Source organism: Hermetia illucens, chromosome 1 (assembly GCF_905115235.1).
Source record: "Hermetia illucens chromosome 1, iHerIll2.2.curated.20191125, whole genome shotgun sequence".
Taxonomy (NCBI): Eukaryota; Metazoa; Arthropoda; class Insecta; order Diptera; family Stratiomyidae; genus Hermetia; species Hermetia illucens.
In genome coordinates, this window is record NC_051849.1 from 99626556 (window position 1) to 99649159 (window position 22604).

At 41.4% G+C, this 22604-nt stretch overlaps 1 protein-coding gene across 4 annotated transcripts in view; it reads left to right on the forward strand.

Moving 5' to 3' along the window:
- Nucleotides 1-22604, forward strand: part of LOC119649052 (inactive dipeptidyl peptidase 10) — a 589248-nt gene that overhangs the window by 366210 nt on the left and 200434 nt on the right. The window contains exon 1 of one of the 4 annotated variants that reach the window (XM_038051035.1): nt 12988-13968. The exons of the other annotated variants lie outside the window; for them this stretch is intronic. Coding sequence (XP_037906963.1) covers nt 13855-13968 — 114 coding nt within the window. The 5' untranslated portion in view covers nt 12988-13854. Of the gene's footprint in view, nt 1-12987; nt 13969-22604 lie in introns of those variants that run through there. 4 annotated transcript variants of the gene reach the window in all.

Genomic DNA, 22604 nt, shown 5'->3' on the forward strand with positions numbered 1-22604 from the left:
GAACAACACAAGATTTTGGAGATCGTGATCTCCTAATCTTGTGCATGTAAGACTGAAAATGTTCATGCCCGCTTAACACCTGAGTGAGGAAGTAGTTAGTCTCATCATGCTTTCGATTACGCCATGCACCTAAGTTGCGTGCGAATAAGCTGCGCAATCCATCTGTCTCTTTTCTTGTTTTGCAAAGAGTGCTGCCAATCATTTAAACTACGTTGCCGTTCTTCACGAGGGAGGGTGGTTCCTCTCCGCCTGCTTCCTTTCGCTTATATATGACATAGCAAGAAGGAAAACTAGGATCACTGCTGCGATCACTATCACAGCCGGTTCAAAGACAGTGTGATAGACAAAGCTTCCCGTCATTATACTTGCGCAAAACGCAAGCGCTTACGATGTACCTACTTGCCAAGAGCATCAGGCCAAACCTCCTCTTCGTAGAGCAGAACACGCTGCACTCTTTGAAACACGTCACCTGCTAGATGTAAGACCCCCAATGTTTGCCATTAGCCGACTTAAGGGGGTCATCCCGTGTAAAGGCCGTTTTTTTACCTTTTTTGGAAAATTATTTTGAAGGACTGGATGAAGATAGAAACGTGATTTTCACCATATGTTTATAGATATCTCTAGTATATGTGATAAATTTTTCAGCTTGATATCGTAGCTAGTTTTTGGATTACGTGTCAATTTATGCACCCATCTCCAAAAAAAGGTGTTTTTCTGCTGCCACGCTGGAGGGCGCTGTGTTCATCTGAGGAAAAAAAACTAAACGGCATTTTAATGTGGACAATATTTCACGGTCCGCAAACTAGGATAATTAGAAAATATTAAAAGGTAAATTTTTGGTGGGCTTTTAAAGTTGATTTTTTGAATTCTGGTGTTTTTTTACGGCTTTTTTTATGAATAAAAAAAACGACCCGTCCGATTGCAATTATTCTAGTTTGCGGACCGTAGAAATATGTATTAAAGAAGTCGTGAAAATTTCAAAGACTTTGGTTGGATAGATTTTGAGCTATGGTGGCAGCCGTTTTTCAAGATGCAGTTTCGAGAAAAACGCATTTGAAAATTTAAATGTGATTATCAACAGTAAAATTTTAACTCACTATTAATCTGCTATACCTGGTCCATAGAGAGCACCCTCCGTTTCTTCAAAAAAGTCTTATAAGGCCGATTGTTGCTCTCTGGTTTCAATTCTGGCTCTTTTAGCGAGGCCAGTCGATCGTCGTTCGGGCCGCCAAATTCGCGCTTCATTACAGTGGTCGACATAAACCTGACCTATGTGACCAACTTGACACCCCATTGTCACTAGGATTTTGAGAATGCCATTGAATCCTTCATTTAAAATAATTACAGCCAGAAAAGTGGCTATTTCTACGACCTTGGCTCCAGAATGAAGGTGTTTAGAAGCGAAAGTCCAGATCAATGCATTTAACGACTCATTGTTATTCCGGGTCTCTGCTCCTAAACATCTGTTCAAGAGATCATCTCGTGACAAATCTTCGTAGATTGGTTTGATGACTGTTTGAACTTCTTCAGTCAAAGGTGCCTTCTCGTAGTGGAAACTATCCAGTTCTCCTTTAGCTTCCGCTTTGCGCCATTTGCACCAACTGTCCTCGCCTGCTGGACAATTTTGATGCTGAGGATTTTCGTCTGTAGAACATTTATGGAAGAAAGCTTCCCAAATTTCTTGCTTCATTCCTTCTATCGAATTTGCGTGTCGACGAATAGCTAGCCCAGAAAATGTAGTAAGGTCCTTATCGGTAAGTTTTCCAGCCCCTTTTCCACCAATGCCTTTGTGATTCTTCTTTGCATTTCTAAGCCGCGTTCCCATTCTTTTCTCGACATGACCTACGCATTCCTTTTTTATTACCACGTATATTTTATTATTTGCAGAAATTCGCAGAAATACCGAAGAAAACTCCAGCAAAATCCAATATACAATATACAAAACTTGTCGCAATTGGAACATCCATGTTCATGCTTGCTAAAAGTTTCTTTGCTGATGTTGATGCGAAGTCCTTTTTCTTCCCTGATAACTATCGATTCCCATGAAATACTCGTTTTTTAGTGCGAGCATGACGTTGAACGTTAAAGCGATCTCCCTTCGTACGATCCATTTAAAAAAATCACTGAACACACAAACAGCACAATACTTACAACAAAATATAACTGAGTATAGCTTGAAAGCCTTTTAGTGCTTACTCTAGACTGGATTATCCTTTTTATTCCAAACAGCAAATAAGTTTAGACAGTTGATGGTTTTCCACCTTTTTATTAAGGTTTTGTGTGATACCAAATTTGGTAGAAAGGTGGGAACTGTGAACGCTCACGCATACAGTGAATTACATCCTTTTACGTCGAATTTAAGGGGGGTCCCCATACATGCAAAAGGGGAGTGTAAAATTTTTTTTCATCAAATATAGTCATGTGGGGTATCAAATTAAAGGTCTTGAATAGTACTTTTCAAAACCGAACTTAGTTTTGACATTCTTTGGAAGGGTGGGGAGCGCGGGGGGTTGAAAGCGATCACTTCTTTAAGGGGGCCATTCTCAGAAACTACCCAACCGAAAAATCTGAAAAAAATCAGAAGGCTGCCACTATATGGTGCCTGGGCTCCTTCTGGTTACCTTCCATGCCGATATCTGTTTAAATAAAGTTAATAATAGTATATTACTACAATTTTTTGTAATTGGTTGGAAATCCCCCTTAGGTTCATCCTAGTACCATGAAATTTTGCAGTGATATAGAGCATGATCTTACCAAGTTTGGTGGAAATCGCACTATCACTAACAAAGTTATAATACCTCAAATTTTTTGCTTCCTTGAAAATTGAAGACCATGAATGTCAATATCACCCGAAAGTGGATACTCTCACACAATATATGGATATATTACGTGCTATGTACCAAGAAATACACAAAACCTTTCGTACCTGAAGCGTCCAGCTACCGGTTTCCCGACTTGTATTTATACTTGTGTGCGAATTTATAAGGCTCAGGTAAAAAATTAACAGGTAAAAGAAGATTCGATGCTCTTTCTCATCGAGTACTCTAGCCGCGGCTGCAAACTCGTTACCTGTTTAACCCTGTAATTTCTGAACGACCTTGAATATCGGAAAATCCCTTTGCCCACATATTCTCCACTATATATAGATACAATTCATGCAAAAAAAAATCGATTTCTCCAACCCGACACACGGGATGACCTCCTTAAGGTCGAAACTGCAACTGCAGCCCTGTTCGCTGCTGAAAAAGCTCATCATTGGGTCGAGCGTTAATCCAGAGTACTTAACCATTGGTCACCATTGTCTGGTCAGGATTAATTTTTAGTCAGGATGACTACCTCGGTTTTTTTTCAACGCAAAGCTGAAACCGTGAAAAGTCATTCATTCACTTACGAATCGCATCAATATACCAAGTCAGAGCAGCGAGCGATTTCTCAAATATTTCCCCAATATCCGTAAGAGATAGCTCGGAACGTGTAAAGTATTGTCTAGTGTGCATAGAATAATATTACATCTTACTGAATTGAAGGCATTTCTGACATCATACGTTATGAGAGAGTTAGAGGAGCGGCTCCTCCACGTATAAGGAAACATTTTGCACGAATATTCTATAATTCACTGCTAAACATGTGCTGGAGACCTTACCATTTATAATACAATATCGGGCAAATGTCTCCCATGACCATGTTTACAAACAGACAAAGAATATCTCCTACTCATAAACTTCTTTTTTGGTCTCTGCAATGTTCAGATGTGGGGTCGTCTTATCTGGATCGATGCGCAGTTTAGTCTATCATAGGCCTGACCTGGATGGAGTCGAGGAGCTCTTAAATAAAATACCATCCAGTGTGTAAAGCCATTGCTACTTTGGTCGATCTTTTGATGGTTTCCCATCGACCTAGATGTTCAGACCAATACTAGCAAATGAATTCGCGTCAGCGTTTTGTGTAAAACAAAACCTTATTAAAATCGGTTTACTGTCTGTCTGTCTGTCACACGCATTTTTCTCAGAGAATGTAGCAGCGATTGACACCGAATTTGGTGAAAAGGTGGGAACTGTGAACGCTCACGCATACAGTGAGTTACACCCTTCTACGTCGAATTTAAGTGGTCCCTATACATGCAAAAGAAGGGTGCACATTTTTTTCACCGAATACAGTCATACGGGGGCATCAAATGAAGGGTCTCCTTTAGTACTTTTCCAAGCTGGTCTTAATTTTGACATTTATTGCAAAGGTGGGGATTTCGGGGGGTCCAAAATTATCATTTATTTAACGGGGCCATTCTTAGAAACTGCCCAACCGAAAAATCTGAAAACAATCAAGAGGCTGCCACTATATGGTGGCTAGGCTCCGAAATACCTTCCATATCGATATCCCTTCAAATAAAGTTAGAAATAGTACATTGCTATAATTTTCGGTAATTGGCTGCAGAATCCCCCTAAATTCATGCTAACACTAAGATGTAGGCCATAATATAGAGCTGAAAGAAAGAAAGTGTTTGATCCCGGCTCTACTTTTTCTGGAAGTTAGCTGCAATGTCTTCAGGATCTCTCTACGTCCTATTTCCAGTTGAACACTTTAACGATCTTAGTTTTTGACCGGATAGCTGAATGGTTAGAGCACAAGGCTGTCATGCGGAAGGTCGTGACTCAAATCTCACCGACACACAGATGGATTTGTATCGTGATTTGGTGTCGGATACCAGTCGACTCAGCTGTAAATGAGTACCTGAGTCAAATCAGGGTAATAATCTCGGATGAGCGCAATGCTGACCACATTGTCTCCTACATTGTACTGTAGTGTACCGTTACGGTCATGAATGAAGTCCTCTAACACACTTCAAGGCCCTGATCCAATATGGATTGTTGTACCAACGATTATTATCACTACTATTTGACCACTCGGTTCACAGCGATCGCTTTCTTCGCTTCCCGGTTTGCATTCTTGTAAAGTTACTAACTGACCAACAATTTATCAATGAGAAACTTACTTCCTCTTTCTTCTCACCAACCTTTATTTGCATATTGCCATTTCAATATCAAATCTTTCGGTTGATAAACCATTTACCAGGCTTTGTGTGTGATGTGATTGCATAGATCACTTTATGGATCGTGTTGATTTAATTTGATTGGTTTGTAACGGTTGAGAATCGCTAACATTTTATCTCTTTTCACACAAAATTGTCACCATTCAGTTCGCTGTCGGCCTCACGTAATTTTAAGTTGACTTGATCGAGCTTTTTATATAGCGCAGATATCGATATCAGGGTCGAATCATCGGAGTACGCTGGTCTGTTACTATCTCAATCGAAGCACTTGATCGGTGCACAGGCGTGGCACTTGTACGCACTGTGATCAGAAGACGGAAGTGTCTGTGGATCGGTAACAAAGAAGGGCGGCAATTGCATTGCAGGCTACGCCATACAGTGGAATCCACTCTCCCAAAATGACTAACGGTTGGTTCGCTCCAAAGACACTTGGCACAGAATAGTAGAGGGTAGTTCTCGGGTCTCGGTGTCACGGGAATTCAAAGGAAAAACTCAAACCGATTTCAACTAACCTAGGTGTGGTTGACGCGCTATACCTCCCCCAAAAGGTAAATGGCAATCATCTACAGATATCGATGCGCCTCTTCCGAAGGCGTTTTGCGAGTTCCTTCATCTTCCCAGCGAGGGTACCAATAAAACAAAGGGGCGAAGCACGAATTTTCTTGCCTAGAAGGGTTGTGTTAGTACTGGATGCCTTAAAAGGGTCATCCCGTGTGAAGACCGTTTTTTTTACTTTTTTTTAAGAATTTTCTGTGAAAAGCTCAATAAAGATATAAATTCGATATAGACCATATATTTACTAATATCTTGAGCATGCGTTACAATTTTTCCAGCCCGATATCTTGGTTGATTTTTGAAGTACAGAGAAGTTTATGCGCCCATCTTCAAAAAAGGGAGTCTTTCGAGCATCAGGCTAGAGGGCCTGAACTATGGTGAGCTCTAGTTTTCAACATGCTGTTTTGAGAAAAACACATTTAAAAATTAGAATGTGATAATTAACCATAAAATCTTAGCTGACTATTAATCTGCTATACCTAGTCCATAAACATTCGTTTTCTTAAGAAACACAAGTAAACCTGGCTTCAATTCTCGCTATTCTAGCGGAATCATTCGAATGTCCCTCTGACCGGTAAATTCGTGCTTCATTACGACGATCGCCATAAATCTGACATATAACACTTTACCTATGTGAATTTTCCGAATGACTGGGAATATGGAAAAATATAATTTTTCGAAATATTGTACACTATATCTATACAATTGATACCCAAAAAAGCCAATTCCTGGAATCCGGTATTAGAGATGGATATTTCACAAATGCCGCTTAAAATGTCATCTGGTGTTAATCATTACCCAAGATATTTGACAGTTAATTTCGCTATAATGATTTGTTATTAAACACCCCGCTGCCCACCTGCGAGGATAACGTACTCTTTAGGTCCATAATCAGCATCGTACCCAAGCCTCCTTTTTAAGGGTTTGTTTGTGAAACAAAACGTTATTAAAATCGATTCAATGTCGGTCTATCTGTATATCACACGCACTTTTCTTAGAAACGGATTTCCGCAACAGTCCGCTGTCGGACTACCAACTAAACGCAAAATTCAATTTTCTTCATAATAAGAAGGGCCCGAACATAATGCGCAACTGGATTCCAGTGCCAGCGCTCTTCAGCTTCTCTCTGACAATGTTGTCTGAGGAGAGCACCTCTGTGTCTGCATAAAGCTGCTGAAAAAAGCCGCCCTCTCACAAGAGAAAAAGGTGCGTTCAGCGTCGTCTGCCACTCTATTGCAGAACACACAATAGCGCCTTCCCAATCCTGTGCAGGTAACACCGAAAGCCTCCACGCCCGCTTAGCAGTTGGGTAAGGAAGTAATCAACCTCACCGTGCGTTCTATTCAACGACGGGTCCAAATTGTCAATGAGCCGTGCAGTCCATCGGCCCCTTGTCTCATTTTGCGCAATGTGCTTACGGTGTACCTCCATGTCAAGGGCATCAGCCCATACCTCGGCGCCATAGAGCTGAATCGACTGTGTTGCTCCCATAAGGAGACGTCTCCTAATAGATATAGGGCCTCCAACATTCGCCATTAGCCGACTCAAGGCCGCGACTCTAGCTGGAGCCCTGCCCGCTGGCACGGGAATGAGTCTTCTAATGTGCCTACCATATCTGTCCATTTTACGGAATTGAAGGCATTTCTGAGGAGCACTATCCGTCGGCAGCTAGGTGCCTCGGCTCGATGAACCGCATCTACGACCTCCATAATAACATCCACTGTGGATCTCCCTGTTCTGAACCCGAACTGCCTTGAGGATAAATCCCCGGCAGCGCGGATCGTTTCAGCGAGTCTACTCCTGATGAGCTTCTCGAGCACTTTCCCGACCGTGTCAAGCATACACAGCGATCGGACGGGACCTCCGAGTCTCCTTTACCCTAGCTTATCAGCGCGAGTCTAGCCACTTTCACAGCGACAAGTGTGGAAACTTAACCAAAGCGGGAAAGCCAGAACTCCGGGAACTGCAAAATAAATACCGAAGTCTCCAAAGCAACTTGAAGAAAGCTGTACGAGTAGGCAAAAAGGATTGTTACCGGCAGTCATACCTTGATGCTAACAAAAACCCATTGGGCAATATCTACAAGGTTCTAACGAAAAAAATAGAAGAAAATTCGGTGGTCGGGAATCTGGCCCGAGAGGCGATGTTCGTTAATGACGTTAAATTACAAAAATCCCTACGAATTAGGCTGAGATCAGATTAAGGGCACTTTGGCTAAACTGTGTGACGTGGGCAATGTGTGTCATCAATCCCCCTGGATCTTGTAGCGAATTAGGCGTACAGGCTCTACCAGAGAAATAGGGCGAATCCATCTAAGTGACTCTGGACTTTCGAAAAACAACTAAGAAAGATATGTATATATAGAATAGAAACTATAAGATGTTTCTGAAACGGGAGAAGGAAACTATCAGACATAGGCGACAAGTTTTTTCAGTATAAAAAGCAAAGGAAAGATTTTGTTGTCGACTGTTCAGCGTAAAGCCAACTGTCAATTCGACCACTACTGGTGGCTTCAAAAACTGGAAGCAATTAAGTGGGCTTGGACAATTAAAAGACTTCAGTTTCATTGATTCTCTCGGAATATTGTATGATGCCTTTTTCTTTGTGAACAAGGCAAGTTTCTCAGCTGCAACCAACCTTGTCGACTTCCTCTAAATTCTTAATAAGTTTTGGATATCCAGAATGATTGTGGCTAATCATGAAAGTAGGACTATCCCAAAAACCTAAACGAAAGTGTCGAAGTCAGCTGTGTAGCTCCGTCACTTTTCTTTCAGTTCCAGATGATCAAAATTACCACCTTATAATACCAAGAGAAGTGAAGAGACTGTTAACGATCCAATAAAAAGGTTGAAGTAAAGTTTGGTCATGTTTGAGCTATTGCCCTGTAATGTGGAATTTCTTACTTAAAACGACAAAAAAAATCAATTTAAAAACAACTAATATTCTAAACATGTGCTTCAAAATGCACTCCTCCTCCACTCATGTGGACTTTGCTACTCTGGGGCAATACGCTAGTCGGCCATCTTGGAGTAGGAGGCTCCATTGCATTCGCAACCTATCCACTACCACTACCGACATGTGGCTTCTTTTACTTTTCCAGCTGCTAATCATTGTGAATGAGAGGCCCGCAGATAACTTCCTCACAGAACCATCGAAAAGCTTACGACCGCCAGCAAGCTCTTTCGTCATGCAGTACACTGAAGTGAAATCGGCCACTTCTACTTTGCTCACTTACTCAACGGTGAAGTTCTATTGGTCACGGTATGTACCACAATTAATAGACAAATAATTCTAGAACGACATACCCCCTTCTTCAGTACGAAAGCTATAAGTCGAAACGAAATGGTAGTTTGGGTATATATTCTCTTTTGTCTATTAATTATAGGCTGAACTAGAAGCGTCAGACAAAAATCTTATATTTTAGATGTGAACTATGCCGCAATTCTCATATGCTTTTACAGTAACTCAGCTTCAGCTCGCCGGGCTCACCCCGCTCATAGCCTTCATGTTTCCGCATTCAGCCACCTCGCATGACTGTCAACTTCACCTGCCCCACAAATGAAGGTACTTTTGATCGCTGCCCAGTGCCCACCGGTATTGTTTTTCAGAATTTGTTTCGAAACAAGAAAGATTTCCCACTACTGGATGGCACCCACTTTGTGAAGGCGGTTGATATTGAATTTGCGGACCAACGCAAATGCCAGAACCTTTATTCTTACCCACGTTCAGAGAACAACTATTGTTGAACATGATATGGTCAATTTGTTTCGGTGTCCATTGCCGTCAGTTGAAACCGGCTGATATTCTTGTGCTTGAAAAATATACAGTCGATGACAAGACTGGGAAAATTCCAAAAATGTATACAACTTTCACCGTTATTGTTATAGTTACCAAGAGCCCAATTTTGCATTCAAATCACGAACCACAATCACTCCTCCGCTACTGAACTACGTGCAGTTACTCATAGAAATTATTCCTCTGTTCACCTTTCTAATTCATTTCTTAAACGCTTTACCATAAGTTTACATCTTTTATAGATGTGAGGACATCAATTTGATACAGATATCAATCTGACCTGGTTCATGATCATGAATTCTAACAAAACTATGAGCCAAAAACCAAAATCATCGTTATGATCAATGGCGCAACACTCGGATCTGGTCTAGACCTGTCTTACTAAGGAAACAACGAGTCGAGGTCCACGAATTCGATATCTCTAAAAGCTTTCTGGCTTTATCGGACGCATTGCCTGCCACATTATCTTCTTCTATTACCTATATAGACTTTGCGGGCGGGATCATCCCGCCTACCGCCACCTATTGAGCCCGAATTTATCCATAACCAGATGGTTGGGCTCGATTTCATTGTTAATATACTACTGAGTAGTTCATCCTTTTGTAGGGAACTAAAAATTCTTCGGAGGATTCTTCCCGCAAACGCGGTTAAGAGATCGCAATTTTTCTTGCTAAGAACGAAGGCTCCAAGAAACACATGAGAACTGGCAAAATCATCGTCTTGTATAATAAAACTTTGAGCCTTTGGTGAGACGTTTCCAACGGAACAATTTTTGTAAGAAGGACTAGACTCTTTTGGCTGCCAACAACTGTGCCCGGATTTCATCGTCATAGCTGTTATCACTCGTGATTTTCGGCCCTAGCTAGGAGAAATTATCAACCGTTTCAAAGTTGTATTCTTCTAACTTGATTGTTCTCAGTTGACCAGTGCTATTAGATATTGTTTCTTTCGTTCTTGGTGCTGACAATCCCGCTCTGTACTTCATCTTGCCTTTGCCAAGATTTCGTGCGGCCTCCCACCGACTCGTGTTGTTCTTCCCATTATATCGACTTCATCAGCATAGGCTAGTAGTTTGGTGAAGTTGAAGATGATGGTGCTTCTTGCATTACATCAGCGTCGCGGTGCATGGTAAAGCATCTCTTTGTCTTGGGCCGTTGTAAATGGTGAATGATCTCGAGAGTGAGCCTTGCATATTGGTCAGGGTCAGCCTAGGTAACCTTAGCAATTTGGCCAGGATACCAAATTCTCATGGCCACTTTTACAATGGCTATGCTATTATAATCGATGAAGAGAATGTACAACTGGTGCCATATTGTGTTCTTTATTTACCTGAAGTAAAGCCTGTTTGGAATGGGCTGATGATATTCTAGGCACTGGGGCTATCGGGCCTATTAAGATAATGGATAATAACTTATTGCACTGTGTGATATTCTCGTTTTTATGTGTGATAGAGATAATAACTCTTTACCAATCAACAGGCATTGATTCGTCTACATTGACCGTTGTGACTGCGATAAAATACGTTAGTAGCCATTTCAATGACAATTTCCTTCATGTGGTTATGGAGATCATTTGTCGATGCTACCTCTCTAGGATTTCTGTTAACTGCGGTTATTGTGGCATCGATTTTCCTCATTAGGTGCTACGAGGGCTTTCTTGTGGATGGCTTCAAGATTCACTCTCACCTGATTATCAGGTGGTGTTGTAAATCGAGCCCGGACCACTATAATAACAAGATAGTAAGCAGAGTCTATATTGACCCCCTCCCCCCCTGAGAGCGTTCAATCAAAACGTAGTCAATTTGCTTGCAAGTGATCCCTACATTTGTTTGTGAACCGCACAAACTAGGTACTTACAACAACCATATGATGCCGTACTGCTAAGTGAATAATCCGCAGTCGCCTCCATTGATGTTTTTATATGTGTTATGAGAGAAGTGGTATGCTTGGATACGAGCTACGTCCCTAGGTTGGCTGTTAAAATCTTCAGACATCATTTCGATATTATACCTGGGACAGTCTTCAAGGATTCGTTTCAATGGCACATAGAAGGTATCCCTCTCCGACTTTGCAGTCTGCTCTGTAGGGGCTTGAACATTAACGAAACTTAAATTTCTTACTTTGTCTCGCAACGGCATACTGCATAGCTTTTCGCTTATGTTTTCAAAGCCGATAATGCACATTGTTCTACTATAATATATGGTGTAGTGGCTCTTGCCAAGAAAACCGGTCTCTATCCAGCACATCTCTTATAACGCTATAACATCAGATATATATTGGACAGGGTATCGGCTAGCTACTTGGCAACTCCTATTCCGTACAGGGAGCGCACGTTCCATGCGCAAATCGTTTGTCTGTTTTCGTTGCCCTTTCGTTGTTGTGTAGTCAGTCCAGCCTGACCTGGATCTGTTTTAAATTTAAATTATATAAAAGGAAAATATAAGAAGAGAGAGAGGAGACCTCTTTATAGCCCTTGACCCATTTCATGTAGGATATTTTCTCTATAGCTTCTGGCAACCCGTCCATAGCAAGCTTGTCCAACGATCGCTTTAAGGTGCCTTCTTTGGCTCAAAATGGACGCCGTCTGTGAGTCCAATTCCAAGACTCCATCAGTATTAAGACACCGGACCTTCCATTTTAAAAACTCTTCTCAATTTTAAGCCTAGGATCATTTATATTAGTGACATATTTCACCCATCTTCTGAAGGTATGTCATCTAAGTTTTACTTATTAATAAAATAATAATTCAGAATAATCATTCCAATCGAAAGAACCGCCTGTCCTGCCCAGCTAAGTTTAATGTATACATTCTATATTAAATTTATTTAACGCTGACATTCGTTAGAAATAATTAAATAGTTCTTCAACAAAGAACATTTTCCGAATGCTTTGACTTAATAAGAATTCCAGCGTTGTGAGCGCTTTTCCAAGTCACTATTCAAGTGGCTACGTAGAAAAAAACTCACAGGGAATATGCATTCCAGAAAATAAACAAGAATCATTCAGAGAAAGTACAAGCAACAGGTCGCCCATTACTTGAGTACTCGATTTTCCAACCAACAGTGTCGCAATCACTTCAGTGTTCAATGCCTCCTTACGGCTTTCGGCACTTCCAGGTACATTTGCTGCATTACAATCAACGAGAAAATGCTGTAGTTCGCATTACACATAAAAATATATCTTTAGATACGTTTGTATATTCGCTTATATTTACATACTCCTCTTATAAAATTCAGGTCCTATTCTAAGGCCATCTGATGATAAACGTGGAAATCTGGTAGCAGAAGCTTCAGAAAGCTCTGGTTTGTGGCTATCCTTGCTGGATTTATTGTGAGTTAGTTGGTATCGGCTAAAAGTTTGGTTCAGGACTGAAAGAAAAACGGAGCTTCCGAGGGAAATTCCGCTAGATAGCTACCGAGTTTAGCACAGAGAAAATTGCATACACCCACCCACAATTTTCCAGCCTGGAAGATTTTTGGAAATTTCTATTTTCGCCGGGCAAAATCTTATTTAGAATATGCGTTTTCCATTGAGTCTGTCCAGTTTCAGCTGAGCTTCGCTTTTCGATAGTACAATTCGTCCGTGCGCTGGTATACACTCATTTTCGTAAAACGCTTGAAAAATTAAGGGAATTACTATAAGGTTTCCTGTTATTTCGAATTTGTAAATTTTGAGCTAGTGGCCCATTAGCAAAGCAAGAAGTTTTCCTAGCAACAGAATATTTCACTTAAGTTCGTGGTCAATTTAGAGTCCAAGGCCTTCCCTTCTCGAGGCACACAAAGAAACCCGTAGTTGTTGTTTCATATCTAGTGGCACCAATTTACCTGTCTTGGGACTGGCACCTAATGTGTATATAATCGGTCTAGATAATTGTTATTAGAATATGTTGATTGTGGTGGTTTCTATCAATTGTTGACGAGAGAACCCAGCGTTAGTTAAGTTCCTCCATGTGTCAATTATTGTGTCCAGTGCTAGAACGCGTATCTAACTACAAGCAATTTTGCAGTCCTTCGTGAGCCTTCTTAAAGTCCCTTCCTATTAAAAAAAAGTGTCTGAAATTCCTTCCGCTACCGACAAATAAGGCAATGAGCTCCTTGATAGAATTTTATCGATTAAGACGCTACATTACACTGCCAACGACTACGCAGTACCCTTCTGTGTGAATATTGTACTTCTCTCGTTGATTGACTGCTACCTAAAAGGCACCGAAAACTCGCGAGAATTGTAAAATATCCTGTGGGAGCTTCCACCAGCATCATCAATATCGTCGTCATCACGTGTACGCTGCCGAACAAGTACATTAGACGAATTGCTCATTGGTAAACGGACAGCAACAGTGTGTCCTACCCTACCGTCACTCAGGACTCGTTAACTCCGCGTGCCGCCTTAAATTACTCTCCGCCCGAACTTCCACACCATAACTCATTCACGCTGGAAAAGGATTCATCGTCACTCGCCATGGTGGAGATCCAAAAGGGCAAAGCTGTGAAGCAAGCAGCGTCCTCGAAACGAGAAACAGCGGTAATAGTCTCAACTCCACTGAAGAAAGTTACAGTCGTTGCGAAGGACGAGGTAAGTGCTTCGTTTGTTGCAAAGGGGGACTGATGTTGTTTAGACAATCTCCTGGAATATAGGATGTACGCTTTGCTTTGAAACTGGGGAAGCTATGGGGCTATCAGCGTGCGCTTTCCGTGGAAATTTCTGTATGAGGGACAGATTGACTTCAACTTTGATGTCGAGCAATAAAATAAAAATTGGGCCGCTGAAAGTCTCTTATAGGTTTGAAATGTGACAAAATAAGAACCACGGTCGCTTCATTCCAGACGAAATTTCATTTTATTGAATCGTTCTGAAATAAAAATTGTCCCGTTTTGTTGAAATACATGAAACTCAAATAAAAGAAGATAAAAGGAGGCACGCGACTATTTGGCTGCGGGCCACTAAACACCAAGCGAAGTTTATATAATCGTATGCATTTAACCAAATGGTGATAAACTAATTGTCACGCTATGGCGGGCTGTAGATGTAATTAACGTTAACGCTTGGAAATTTAACATTACTTAGAATTGCTAGAATAAATACCAAGCATACTATGAATACTAGACGAAAAAATATGTTCCCCAACCAAAGGTCGTGCAACAGGTTTTAGTACATGCACACCCCTTGAATTAAAAGCCTCCACAGAATTAACACCTATCATCATACCCTAGTCGAATGTCTATGGCTAAATAGTAGGTGAGTTCCAGTCCATAATGGGAAAAGGAAGGTAGTCCAGCAGAATGTTCAAATTACCAGCAACACCTAATGTCAGAAGAACTCGTGCGCTAGATCAAATTACTCTACCATAATCTAAAAAGGAAAGTTCGAAGCGTGACGGGTGTATCAAGACCGCTTCATGTCTCTATCGAACTACGTCAAGAAAGCGCTCTCTCACCACTCTTCATTGTTCTCGTTATGGACGCTGTCACACGAGACATTCAACGTCCAGCGCCATATATAATGCTTTATGCAGATGATTTTTTTCTAGCGTCTCATAACAAAGCTGATCTCGAGCAACTTGTCCAAAAATATAATAGCATGATCGCCTCATGCAACACGGTCTCAGATTGAATCTGAATAAAACTGAATTTTTGACGACCGACCCTCATGAAACTGCCACTATCACCGATAGTGATATTGACCTGCTTAGAACTGAACGATTTGAATATCTCGGGTCAATGCTATCAACCAATGGAGGACTGCGTGATGAAATTGCTTCACGCATTCCCGCAACCTGAATAAAGCGGCGTTCGTCAACTGGTGTTCTTTGTGACCGACGTATCAATGAACGTCTCTTATCTAAAACGTATCGAAGTGTTGTCCACACTGTCACCCTCAATGTTTCTGCGTGTTGGCCACCTTTAAAAGAAAATGAGCGACGTCTCGAGGTTATGGAGATGAACATGTTGCTTGAAGCTAGTGGCGTAAGACGCCTTGATAACATCCGAAATGAAGATATCCGCGATCGATATTGGGTTGTACCGGTCGTGGAAAAATTGTCACAAAAATTTATTTCAATGGTATGATTACGTATTCCGTACTACCAAAAATTAATTTGCCAAGATTGGTCTGAACATAGAAGTCAATGATAAACAATCAAAAGGCCGACCGAAAGAATGGTGGGTTGATACGCTGGTTAGCGATTGAAAAGCCTCGCCTGCATCCAGACCAGGCCTTTGATAGAACAAAATGGCGCAACCAATCAAGGCAAACCGACCCCGCTTGTACACAGGACAAGGCTAAAGAAGAAGAAGTAGGTGAATTCCAGTAAATTAAAAGGGAAATATCATTTTACTTTCGGGAATTCATGCAAACTCCAAGCTCTCTCAGTCGATGCTACCCTATTCAACCGTTGGCCTAAAATGCAGGATGTGCTCAGCAAGTGCAATAAACTCATTCGCAACACTTAAGTTCAAGAAAACTTGATTCCGTAACGTATCCAAAGTCAGCCACTCCCAGCATTGATTGCGTTTCATTGTGTGGAACTCGCTTCATTGACTGCGTTCAGGCAAGACAGGGATTAAGTAGTCGAGCAATACGATCAAGTTATGTGTCTAACTTGGCAAAAGTTATATTGATAAAAATCAGTTAACTCCGTATTCCCACGCGGACCTTTCTCTGTCGACTTCATTCGTTGACTGGTTCAGTGGTTGATGATGTCTACAGAGGGCCCGGAAAAGATGAGCAAAAATCCCCGCTTTCAACAGTTATCAAATATCCACTCCAATAAAAAGGGGAATAATGGCCATAGCCTGCTTAACTCCAAAATAACAAAAGATCTCAAGTATCTTACGGTTTGCTCAAAGCTAATCTTCAAAGTGAAATGAAAATGAATGAGCAAAAAGCCAATTGAATTGAATCAATTTTCGGATCGTTTCCAAACTGTGCCTCATTTTTAAGCTTTTGTTTATAAAACAAAACTTTACTTAAATCGGTCTAATATCTGTGCGTCCGTCTGTTTAACATGAAATTTGGTGAGAAGGTGGGAAATGTGAATGCCCAGACATGCAGTACGTCTCGTCTTTCTACGTTGAGTTGAGTCCTCATACATGCCTATCACCGAATATAGACATGTTGGGTATGAAATGAAACGTCTTGATTAGTAGTTTTCGAACCCATTACCGTTGAGATTTGTTGGAGAGGCGGGGTTCGAAAGTGATGATTTCTTCAACGGACTCATTCTCAGAATCATGAAGCTATACAGTGGCCAGGCTTCAAAATACTCTCCACATCTATATTACTATAGCTTCGGGGAAATTGACTAGAAACCCTCCATAAGTTTATGCTATAGTTACAAAAATTGAAATTGTAACATAGAACGTAATATATGATATACCCAAGTTTGATCAAAATCCTTCAATTACTAATAAAGTCGGAGTAACTCAAAGTTGTATAAATTTACTGCAACCCAAAATACAAAACATCAACATCATATTAAAGTGAGTAGTTTGACAACTGGATTAGTTCTGCACTCATATATACCTACATAAGAAACAAACACAACCTTTCATATCTGAAGCGTCCAGCTTCCAGTTTCCTGACTTGTTCTAGCTCCCTTAGATATAACTCCAGGTGCAAAAAAACTAGTTTTGCGTTTGAACGGAACAGAAGAATGCATACCGAGTTATGTTGCAATATCAAAGGACGCGAGCACGCGCAGAGACCTATCACGAACTCCTGTGAGTGGAGAAGCGACCTCACAAACGGAAAAAGGAAGCCTGCGAGAACCAACAGATCTGGGAACTCGAAAAGTATGGAGAATAACCGCACCAGGCGCGCAAGCTTTGCCAACAAGTTAGCAGCTTGACGCCTTACACACCTCGAAGCTAATCCTGCCGAGACAAAGAGGTAAATCTGATTTCCGATAAAATGGGCATATTGGAACGATAGGTACTTCGATAGGTACTTCGATGAGCTACTGAACAACCAGAACATCGGCGAGTTGGAGGTCCCGCCAAATAAAGACGACGGGCAAATACTGCCACCACCAAGAATAGAAAAAACAGTCCGTGCAATTCATCGACTTAAAAATCTTAAGTCGCCAGGAGCCGATGGAATTACAGCCGAATTGGTTAAATATGGAGGCCATTACACTAAGCGATTCATCAACTTATGCTCAAGCTGTGGGACAGTGAATCAATGTCTGACGACTGGCAACCAGGCATTAACTGTCCCATACATAAAAAGGAGATATCACACAGTGCAGCAATTACAGAGGTATCACATCGCTGAGTGCCATGTATACGATCTTGCTAGGTTGGATAGCTCCATACGCCCAGAACATTATTAACCCATACCAAAGAGGCTTCACTCCAGGCAAATCAGCAACAGATCAGATTCTCTCTCTGCGGCAAGCGATATAAAAACTGTTGGAATATGGACATCAGTTCCACCATCTATTCATCGACTTTAAGGCCGCCTATGACAGCTTAGCAAAGGTAAAAATGTACACGGCCATGAGAGAATTCGGTATCCCGACGAAATTGAAAAGACTGACTAGGCTGACGCTGACCAATGTGCGAGGCCAGATAAAATCAACAATGTCACTCTCAAGACCATTCGACATCAATTACGTTCTAAGGCAATTCTATCCTATCCTACTTCCTCTGTGTGGATATAATCCGGCTCAGTAGGTTGTATATATAAGGATGATTCAGCCGGAAGAGTCTAGAAGAACAACATCTATGGTAGAAAAATAAGACGAGGCACACCCTGCCGGAGACGGAATGATGGCTTAAGCAAAGGCGCCAGACAGCTTTTAGGGATATCTAATTGGTGGACCTCAGCGCAAAACCGGGATGTCTGAAGTTCCTTATTAAGGCAGGCCTAGACTGGATACCGGTTGTTGTGAAATTTAGAGTACGGTTAACCTGCGGTTGGTTAACCTGCTAACATGACAATTTGCGGTGTAAATAAGGCACAGCACTCTCCCCTGAGGAACTCTTGTTCAGGTCTTATGTTGTGTATTGAGATTATCTTTGTATTTAACCTGAAATCAGGATTTCGTTAAATACGATATTGATAGATTATGGAAACAGTAGTTTGATTTTATTAATAAGACATGCGAGCCAAAGCTTGTCGGATGCTTGTACACCTTGGTATACTGCGGAATGTCTTTTTCCTTCGCAAGCATTGTTTATTTCTGATACAATCCGCTGGAATTGCTCTATTTTATTGTGCTGTTAAATCCCAATTGGTAATGAAGTATCACGTTGGTGTCTACCAAGATTGGCTATAGCTTCTCAAGAAGTAGTTTTTCGAATGCTTTCAATATTGTGGGAGGAAGGCTTATCGGGTGGTACGATTGGGTTCCCTTGCAGGTTTTCGAATGAGTGTTACAATTGGATTCTTCTAACAATTTGGGAAATATCCGATTCTCAACATTACATTGCAGATATAGCTCATCCATTTGACTGGCAGGTGTTTCAACAGCCTTTCTGGGTTTGACTCATTCCTGAATGATTCTTTGAACTTCTTTTAAAAATGTTTGCTAGTGTTTCAGGTTGGTGCTAATAGGGCATCTGCATCACGTAACATTATTTCGCTCAGTAGCTAGCCTACAATCGTCGTCGTCATTCCAATCGGTTTTCCAATGGGTACCAAAAAATAAGGAATTGTAATGTCTACAACCATACCCAGCTAGTCAAACTGCGTGTTTTTTCATAGAACATAGCCTACGGCCAAATTTGTAATTTGGGTTGAAGCCTGTGCCCAATTGGTTGAAAAAAGTCATATTTCGTACTGTCAAAAACGAGAGCATATACGACCAGTACCGAATTGCACGTACCAACAGTGCATTTCAAAACCTTTCCTCTTCTGGCGGTTGAAGGGTTGAGAATTGTTTCCTTGTTTAAGCAATAAGTTATCCTTTTGTTCACCTTTTTTACTCATTTTTTAAACGGACTGCTACCATCTTACTATCATATAAGCTCACATCTGCTGTAGATCTGAGGACACCAACTTGATACAGACATCATTCTGAACATGAGCCAGATCATGAATGCTACGAAAACCATGATCCAGAAACTAATATTACCATTATCAGCGTGCTGTAGTAAGGAACTCGTGACATCCCGGCCTTGCACTGGAGTTCATCAATTCAATATCCCTAATAGTTGTGCGGTGTCCTAGTCTACGTCTTCATTCCTTCTGAGGAGGTTTTGCCATGTCTTATTTCTTTACCGTAAATATTGCTCTAATAGAGTCTTCGGTCTGGATCATCCTCATCAGTACGGATCAAGTCACCTGCCCACAGTAATCTACTCAGCGGGATTTTATCCACTATCTTCCAGCCTCTTGGAGGAGACTTTACATTTTTCGGAGGATTCTTCTCGAGAACGCAACTAAGATTAAGATTCCAAGTCTCCGGAGAACACATTGAGGGTGGCAAGGTCTATGTATTTAACAATAAGGCTTTTGAATCTACGGTGCGACATTTCAAACAGAACAGTTTTTGTGAGCTGAAATAGGATCTGTGGGATGCCAACAACTGCGCGCGGATTTCGTCATCATAGCTGTTATCGGTTATGACTATGGAAATCCTGGCTCCGATAGAACGCTGGCGTAGACCAGGACGCCAAACAGCTTTTAGCCACATCGAATTGGAGAACCAGAGCGCAAAAGCGAGATACATGGTATTTTTAACTAAGCATGCCTAAATGGGATGCTAGTTGTTGCAACATTCGTTCGCGTGTGAGACAAACCCACCCTGTATGCTTTGCCGTATCACCACGAAACTCACCGCTCTTCTTTGTTTTTCCGCTGTGGGCAAGGCGCGCTTTAAAATCAAAATTTTCGTTAAAAATCGCCTGAAAATTATTTATAAAAACCAAACTATATAGTATACTGCAAAATTCCTATGTAATTCTCTATGGAATGTAATTATAAATATACAGTTAAAATTAACATGCAAATATGTAGTTTGGAGAAAAACGCGTTTCAAATTGTCGGTATGTTCGCAGCGGACTAACAGGGAGTTGCGCCAAAATGCAAAAGAAATATTTAGATACTTTGCCTACCTTAGTCCTTTAACTAGGTCATTCTTAAGGTAGTAATTCATTTTTTCAGCAAAAAAAACCATTTTTTTTAAATTTCTACAACCAACGGTTCTACAGCCAACGGTGAACTGCGTGCTAAAATTGTTTCATACGTCAACGTAACTTGGATGAAGTGGCATTCCACAATTGGCATTGTTGATGATCGACTGCCCTGTCACCCTCTATGATCTTGAGTGTTGGCTTCCAAAGACAATGAGCGACGATACCGTTGTCGGGGAGCATGCGCATATTCCAGAAACCAAACATTGTCGCTTTTCGATAGCCAAAGGTCTTCGTTTGGGTAGTTTCTATCCCACAAATTTCTATCAAGAGGACTTGAGCCTCTTACAATAAGCGAAGAAGATTTTGAGTGTATTCGTAAACCCCAACTCCCAAGGCACATGCTGCTCTGACTTTTCTTCAGTGTGGAATAAATCTTTCGTCTTTTACTTCATTGTGACATTCATACGCGATTGGTGGTCCGAATGTGTGTGTGTGTTTGAGATAGGGGAGAGGCAAATCTTCTGAGCACTCAGAACGTGGCGGCCCATTGTACTCCATTCCTCCGTCCCCGTCTAACGGAATATCCCTGGTCCGTTTATGTATCGCAGTATTTCGGTTAGTGGATGTGATGCTACCCGCTGCAGTTGTAGCACATCAGCACTAAAAATATGATATCTGAGGCGTCCATAGGCAGGGCACTCGCATAGAAAATGTGCCATGGCTTCCACTTCCTCATTATAGAATGGGCGCGTATCCTCTTGAAGAATTCCTATTGCGAACATATGCCCAGTTAGTGAATTATGGCCAGTCAAAATGGCCACAATACTGCTACAAGTCTTCCTGCTTTTCGATAGGATAAAGCTTGGTGTGTTTAGCAGCATTAAGACACTGCTATCTGTCATTATGAAAAGCTTCCTAGTTTTTGATAGCAGCATCCCAATAGTTGGTTCCGGTCCGGGTGTTGGGGCAATTAAATCCTCTTTTCCTAAAACATCCGAGATTTCATTTACCTCTACACCACAGTGAGTAGTTCCACCGTATTGCATCCAGAAACAGAATTCAATCGATTTCCACATTCCTGAACGATTTTTGAAGTGATCAAAGCACTGCTCAATGCCCTCAGTGCAACCTGCCCTTCAACCGCTCGTCAGGCATCCAGGTTGTCAACATTAGGATCGCATAGACTTCAGCCTGAACGGCCGTTTTATATTGTCCCAGGAGAAAGCTCACTTCTCATTGTTATTCGAAAGGTAGACTCCTCCTCCAGAACCTTGTTTCTTCTGTTTTTGAGCCATCAATGTAGAAGACATCAGTATATCCTCCCACGCATTCTTCTGGTTCATCCCAGTTTTCTTTACATTTTAATATATTTTCTTATCTTCTACCAGAAGCTATTGCAAAAACTGGATTTAGTTATCCCAATAATTTTTCTAACGCTCTTTGTCAACCACGTCGTTTTGTTTCCCCATAAATATAGCCAAATGAGGTTAGTAACTGCTTTCATTGCAATGTTCGGAATAAGTAAATCCATTGGCTGCAAATTGAGTAAAGCATTTAGAGTTGGGCTGGATATCATCTTCATGGCACCGGTAATACCCAGACATACAGTACTTGACAATGTGGTTAGTTTACAACGAAAACTCTTTTATTTTATCTTAACTCACGACTCTACGGATGCATAAGCGAGCATCGGCTTAATCATAATAACATTAGGCTTAAGTCCCATGTCGAGGCAAAGGTCCGCCTACACAGCTTATAAGTTCTGGGAGCTCGTTTCATTTTGACCTCTACATTTTTAAGGTTTTGTGTAAACACAAAACCTTAGTAAAATCGGTTTACTGTCTGTCGGTCTGTCTTTTTTTTTGTTGAAGAGGTGGAAATCTTCAAAAGTCACTGGCCTGCACCCGCCAGCATGTGGGATTCTTACCCACTAAAACCACCCCCGACTCCCCCCCAAGCCCCACGGAACCATCGTCCGATATTAAATTACGGGGCGGTGTCAGTTCATTTTAGCTTGGTCCTCTTTCGTCTCTACGTGGCGTACGTAACCGCGCTTTTCTAGTCTCCTCTGCCTTTCGCAGTTTGCTTTAGATAAATACGACCATGGAGTTGATCGCATCCCAGTCTTCC